Below are 7,500 nucleotides of genomic sequence, written 5' to 3'. Positions count from 1 at the left end.
CCTAACAAAAACACAAGGTCTTTAGTCTACCAATGTTTCCAACTCCTTGTTTTCTTTTTCTTTTGTTGTTGTTGTTGTTGTTGTTGTTGTTGTCGTTTATTGTTGTTGTTGTTGTTGTTGTTGTTTGTAGTAAGCGCGGCCAATAAATATTGTCACCCTACATTCTATCGGAACATGGGCAAAATGAACTATGTGCCACAAATTAAGTTCTTTTTTTTTTCAATACTGACATTATGCCGTCAAACGACTGAAATTATAACTTAAGAAAAAATCTGATGCCATGTTACCGATCAGCCCGTGAACTTCGTTGGAAAGACCACGCCTCTCTGCGACGTAGAAGCCAAAATGGGTCACTCTGTGAGCCTTGATGATGTCATTGGGATCGTGCGCCCTCACGCGATGCAACATGATGACGATCGCCACTTCGTCCCCGTGGCTGATAATTACGTGACGCTTGTGGCGTACCTGCACGACGAAGTCTCCGACTCTCAAGGTGAGGTCGTCTTCCCAACGCAGCCTGAAGGCTTCGGTGCTAACCTCGATGAAGTCGGGGGTGAGGAGGAGATAGCGGTCGCTCCCGAGACCGACCCTCATTTGGCCGAAGTACGTTCGCACCGGCTCGTCTGGTTGGCCGTTGACGTTCTCAGACAGGTTTGCCATTCGTCCAGCTGGAATCACTAACGCCGTAACCGTGAGTCCTAAAACAATTCAGACAAGTGAAAGTTTTGTCATTTTCACACCGTATCAAGACTACCGAGCTCTCATTACAGGAATGAATAAGTAAGCAAACAAACAAACACACAAAAACAAAACAGTAAATACTCTGAATCATCGTAAAGCTGCATAAAAACAAGAATAAATAACCTACAGTTACTTTGATAACAGTTCCTGACATACAGCTCCCGATTGCCATTAGAAGTCGCCATTCCAGCAAGAGTTGCTATCCTAACATCTTTTATGAAATTGGGCCCTGCTCATTTCTGAGACAGGAGTGAAGACTATCTTCACAGGACATGAAGATCGGTATTCGAGAGTGAGACCCACCGAGCTTGGGATCATCCAGGAGACTGAAGACATCGCCGGGATCGCCATTGATGTCGAAGCAAACGGTGACATCAGTTTCCGGGAGTTTGATGAGAAAGTGCGGATCACTATCAGCTGTCGAGAAAAAAAAAGTAAAACCAAATTCAAATAATCGATGACAATTAATAGGAGTCAACTTGGTTCTTCTGGTGATCTAATGAATAGTTATAGCTTTGTTGAATCAATAATCAGCAGTTACTATCCAGTGAAGGGCTTCTCATGACAGCCTTGCCGTTAGTTTAAGAATATATCATGTCCTATAGTATCCAGAATAATTTTCATATTCTGATTACACGATGATCTGACTGATTGATTGCTTGAAGACTGATTGGTTGAAATCATTACCGTATGAAACTGACTTGAGATTTAATTAAGTTATATGAATTCAAAGAATAAAATTTGAAACAAAAAAGAATGAAAAGGATAGGCCTACAGTTATTTAAGCAACAACATATGGGTAGATTATCTGCCTATCGTCACCATTACCAGGTATGATGCCATAACTTGAAAAGCAGAGCAATGTACATACGACATGTACATTTTGCCAAGAAATTGATAGCGTTCGGGAAAGAAGCGATTATCACGAAAAGTGATTTTGACACGTAGCATCAGACAAAATGACAAAACTCAATCCAACAAATACCCGTAAGTAGCGTATACAGATAGAATGCTTTTGTGTGTGCGGGTTCCAGAAGGGCATTAAAAATTGATGTACACCTCTAAAGGGAAGTCAGTTTCTTCGGAGAGTTTCTACGTTTTGGTATCAAATTAATTGTTCGTTCTTACCTGAAGACAAAGGCGCCTGAGGTCCCCTTAGGACATAGGAAGTGAATGGTGGGCTTGAGGGTCCTGCAAGAAACAATTATTATTTTTAAAAAGTCATCAAAGACCAGTTTACGCATAAATTCCGCTATTATCTTCACTGGACTTGAATCAACTTTTACTGATGCATTCAGTTTAGTGCAAAAGTCATGAGCATAAATATGACCATATCTTGATAAGCAAACATGACCGACGAAGAGTAGATAATCATAGAGCAATATGTTAACGATTTCATACTTAACTTCAAAGAGTTCTGTGGCATTAGTCATGTGTTATCATAAAACTGCAATGGATCGTTGGAATCAATGAGAATAATTTCAAACAAAAAATTGTCACAGTGACTGATCGCACTTCTTATACAGCTTTTGACACTGGCACCACAGCGCTTTTATACAGCGTATCCAGAGTGAGGTGTTCATTGGTCTTTTGCCGTCAACGAAACCAATAGCCCAGTTTATGCTGTGGTTTCTTCTTCTGACTATCCGGTCTGGTGCTCTTTATCTCATTTTAGCTTTCTGTGCTGAACACTTTTCATTCATCAATTTTGCAATCTGATTTACTCATAAGGGGTCATTATAAACAAACCTATAGTTTGCTTCCGATGATATTGGGTATAGTGTTTGTTATGGAAGTGAATTATTAAAGTTGAATAAAAAGAAGATAATATAAGATGGACATGTGAAAATAACTTCACACAATTAACGAATAATGACCTTTGGTTTCATATTCAATTTTTCATCTGCTGGTTTGAATTGAATTTTTATGCTCCTCTTGTTAAAGTACTAATATTTATACCAGCCATGATAGTTAGGAGTACTTCACACCGAACACGACTGTTTTTACCCGCGAATTGCTGTTTTTTTAATATGTGTGCATTTGCATGTGATTGCATTCGTATCTTGATGTAACTAGATGATGTAAATAAACCACATGGGACCAAGGAATGACCCCCTGGAACACGGAGAAGGTGAGATTTTCGAGATCTAAATCTGCAACCTAGCTTTTTCTTCGCTTTTCAAGTAAGCATACTTCATCATTTTAAAAGGATGGCATAGTTTCGGTTGAGATGAGAATTTTAATTTTTTGCAAGTTAATTATACAGAAACCACTTATATTAAATATAAAAGAACATACATCCTGGATGAGGTTCATCTGATCGGTGATTTCAGAGAAATATGTTCTTCTTTCACAATCACGTAAAATTATTCTGTACCTTGGTGAGTACTTAATGGTGGCTTCTTCAGACTGAGTCATACTGCCATCTACGACGAAGTCTGAAAAAGCCACCAGTAGGAGGCGAAAGTACTCACTACGGTACAAAAATGATTTTACGTGATTGTGAAATAAACAAACATACAATTCTAAGAAGAATTAAAAGTTTCGTTAATGATAACCGGTTTTGAAGTGGCTGAAATATCCAAAACAAAGTGGTCCAATGAGAAAGTGGGATCCACCTTTTATTAGGACCACTTTGTTTTGCTTTGTTTTTTGATATCTCAGCCATTTTATAACTGATTTTCTTCAAATGAACTTTTAATTCCTCTTGGAGCTGTATGCTCTTTAATATTTTATACAAGTATCTCACAAAATTAAAACCCGGATACCCATCTCTACCAAAACCATACCATCTCTGTAAGCTTCTTCCTTATCTCACTGTACTCGTCTGTACATGACAAAATATTCCATAACCAGAATCATATTTTTACTGATTTGCGCTCATGGAGTGCAAAGGGACTATGTGGTGCAAATGGATGTTGACCTCTAGTATGTGGTGCAATAAATCCATGCTGTTGATGAAAACATGGGCCTATTGCAAGAAAGTTGAAGTCCCAACGTTGTATTATCTTGCAAGCACAAGACTGAACTTGATTAACAATGGGCAAAATTGTATAATCTCAAGACAGTAGACCATTCTTATCTTATCAGCATGAATTTTAATAATCATGATTAATAGGCCAACGATGCCACAGACAGTGTGCACAGGTACAATACACCCATTCAAAAGGCATTTTGTGAAATTAGAATGATACCTAATAACGCCTTCATATCTGTCCTCTTTACATGAAATCTTTATAACTAAGTTGTATGCTATATCTATATAACTTTCTATCACATGAATATCATCAGTATGGTTTTTCGCTTAAAGAAACACTTATATGAAGATATATATATATATATATATATATATGTTTATATGTATATATATAATTTACATATATATATATATATAATTTATATATATATATATATATGTATATATATATATATTTTATATATATATATATATATATATATATACATATGCATTTTTAGCATGCCTAGTTGTATTTTCCTTGTTTACTGTCATATAAATCAAATGCACAAATGGTGGCACCCTATTAGCTCCAGGCGCAACCTCAAATTCACACCGTTATGTCGTGGTATCAAGTCCTTTCAATCTGCGCCTACAGTGCAAATATATACATGCATGCTCTTAAATACTATTTCAGTTTCAGTTTCAGTAAGTTGTATGATCACAATAGTTGTACTATTGTATTCATTAGCATGTCTTTAATCCATGCGCCACTTTGGCCCGATTTCACGAATGTGGTTTAAACTTGGACCAAAGTCTGTGCAAATTGTTTCTGCGTAAATACGATTATACAGATTGTGTACGCCGACAGACGTACGTCCGGTAACAAACGCCCGTTGATACGCGCATGTTTCAAGTCTGAATTTTGATTACGGACTAAATCTAAGCCTTCCTCGTGGATGCGGGCCAGAGTTTACATTTTTGCTTACACATTATACCTGAATTTATCAATGCCATTCATTCCTTTGGCCCACTTTGTAACGCATCATTGGCAGTGCACTTCCAAGGTCAGTATGCTGTGTGAATCACCACAGCGAGTTATTGTACGTATAACTCCGTTATGTAATCATAATTGACGCTCTTCTATTATATTAATCACTAGGGGTGGAATTTCTACCGATTTTGTTTCTTTGATCCAGTGCATCTGCTTTGAAAATAACTTCCACAGGACCCAATTTTTTTTTTGAGTGATCTGAACAAAGAATTTATCCAAGCACCATCTCTTATTTCATTTCGGCATGAAATACATTTTTTTTCTTAATTTATATCTGTAGCGATTTTCTTTATTTACTTGTAAAATGTGGAACAAGGAACAATGAAAGAAACAAAACAAGCGATCAAACAAAGAACATAATCCAAAGTCTTACTCTGTTTCCTCGCAACCCCACCACTAAACATCCCCCTTGACTGTATTGGAACATTCGGAGCTGCTTGCGGGCTTAGTGATTGGGCAACGTCGGCCACCTCGTCCTCCGCGACGACGTCCTCGCCGCCACCGATGGGCTCGTCGACCGCATCCTCCTCGGGCTTCACTACAAGCAGCGACGTCAGTGGGGTGACGAAATGGTACTTCATGGAGAGGTTGAGCGCCCGCTCGGTGAGATTATCCCTGGCCGCTCGGTTCCTGGTCGTCTTCCGCTGGTCCAGAATATTCTTAATGGAAAGGTAAGCCCAGAGGCGCTGGGCGAAGTTGTCGACTTCGTTTCGACTCAGAGTTCGTTCCTCCTGTCCGTGGAAGGGGAAAAACAGCAGTATTGGCAAGGCACAAGATGTTATAGTACGGTATTGCTTGATAATATAAAGTGCCAAGACGTATAGCTTCACAGGTAAGTATACATGGTATGGTAATAGGGCCTACTGGAGTTTGATACGAAAGGGCGTGGCGCCCTGTGGTGCGGTATGTGATGGCATGGTATGGGTGCTTTATCTCAGCAGTCACCAATCGTATTGAGTTTATTTTTCAATGGCCAATTTAATGATAGACAGGGTAATTCGTAAATTCTTGTCATGGATTATCCTTAACATAGGTAAATGATATAGGCCTGTTGAATTTTCGGCCACTATACATTGTGATATCCTGGAAGCCATTATTACCTGAAGTTTTTTTTTCTTTTTCTTTTTTGACGTAAATGCTGGAAAAACGTCTTTATCCTTCATAAACTTATATACACATGTATTTTATTTTCATTCCACTTGCGCATATCACAAGGTCTGGGAAATCAGCGGGTGCATTTCTGCACCATATGTTTTGGGACATGCTCTTAGAGATTTCTCCTGGTTCGCACCACTGATTTCAAAGAATAAAAGAAAATGTGCTACACGCCATTTTCTGCTCAGCACAATATTCTATACAAGGCAATGATGTAACGTTTTCTATCTCGAAGCTTACGTCAACGGGTACTGAAGTGTTAAATTCGATGCCGACATCGAGGGACATTGCTGTTATCGTCACGTCCAGTTGGAGGTCGTTGCTCTCATTCCCGTCAACGAGTGAGAGCACGGCAGGCTGTGCTGCCGAGGCGAGGATCGTTTCGTTTCCCGCCGGCGTAGCCGGGTCGTGGTTCTCCACAGTTTCCGTGGGCTGGTCCGGCTTGTTCCACACGGCATTGATCACTTCATCCTTCAGCTTTCCCGCTACGGTGATTTCCGTGCCGTCGTAGTACGCCTTGAACGAAGACTTGGTGAGACTGTCCTTGTCTATGAGGTTGTTGTTGTACTCGATGTTGATGTTAAACAGAAGGGGGTTGGCAACTTCGTCGTAGAAACCCTTCATTTGCAGGGCCGCGTCGGAATCTTCGTACACTTTCCTCGCCAGGCCGTTGTTGTTGAGCGAGAGCTTATCGAGGAAGTTGTAGTCGACGCCATGGCCGAACCCGATGTTGAACACGGAGATGCGTCCGTCAATGATCTTGGTGATTCTGGAAGTGATTTCAGCAGTATTCGTGACCTCGCCCGATGTCGGCGCACCGTCCGATAGCATGATGATCAAGGGTAGACTGTTTTCCCCCGTGTGCTCGTCCAGAAGACGGACAGCTTTCAAGAGACCTCCGTAAAAGTTTGTACCTAGAGTATGAATGCATTAACATGTGACCCGTTAATACAAAACTCTCATAAAATGACATAATGAAGCCGAGAAAAATGTAAAAAAAAACCCAACAACAACATGGTTTTAATACCAGCAAGGTAAGAATTTTGACCCTTGCGTAAAGATTCAACGTTTCATGTCTCAACAATCTATGGTCTGAATCTCTAATGCTTCAGAATTGCTTTAAAAATCTAATTTTCAGATTTATTTCTAATGAAGTACGTTACATTGGTTTGTTTTGAATTCACATATATTTTTGGCAACTGAACTGCTCGGCCGATTTTTATTCTCAGATTGTTACATTGTTAGGGTGATGGCCGTTTTTTCTTCTTAACGTTCTCTTTTCTAATTCTAATTAGCAAGATGGCGTGTACTTTATTAGACTATCGTGGTGTGTGAATATAGAAATGATTGATCTTACCATCATAATAGTAACGACAAATGAGATAAAAATGAGTATTTAGATATATGCCTTACGCACTCAAAATGGGATGAGTAATAGTATCCGTCTTACAAATTTAGGCATTACACGTATTCAGTGTTTATTCGCTTGAGTATTTCACAGAAATTTCAGCAGCCGTTTATGTTCATTCGGTTGTGAACATCTATTTTTTTTCCTCAAATCATATTACCGAGTACGAATTCAAGAGAACTAGGA

The 7,500-nt window shown here is 39.3% G+C and overlaps 1 protein-coding gene across 1 annotated transcript in view; it reads right to left on the bottom strand.

Moving 5' to 3' along the window:
- Nucleotides 1-7,500, bottom strand: part of LOC139732102 (inter-alpha-trypsin inhibitor heavy chain H3-like) — a 26,218-nt gene that overhangs the window by 786 nt on the left and 17,932 nt on the right. Inside the window, exons 9-13 of the mRNA XM_071642970.1 lie at nucleotides 6,147-6,820; nucleotides 5,125-5,482; nucleotides 1,870-1,932; nucleotides 1,045-1,158; nucleotides 288-698 (exon numbers count right to left, since the gene is read on the bottom strand). Coding sequence (XP_071499071.1) covers nucleotides 288-698; nucleotides 1,045-1,158; nucleotides 1,870-1,932; nucleotides 5,125-5,482; nucleotides 6,147-6,820 — 1,620 coding nt within the window. The remainder of the gene's footprint in view (nucleotides 1-287; nucleotides 699-1,044; nucleotides 1,159-1,869; nucleotides 1,933-5,124; nucleotides 5,483-6,146; nucleotides 6,821-7,500) is intronic.

The sequence above is a fragment of the Diadema antillarum genome, unplaced genomic scaffold, assembly GCF_040938485.1.
Source record: "Diadema antillarum isolate AM-2024a unplaced genomic scaffold, OU_Dant_1.0 seq00000400_RagTag, whole genome shotgun sequence".
Classification (NCBI taxonomy): domain Eukaryota; kingdom Metazoa; phylum Echinodermata; class Echinoidea; order Diadematoida; family Diadematidae; genus Diadema; species Diadema antillarum.
This window is presented reverse-complemented; position numbering and strand designations above follow the sequence as displayed.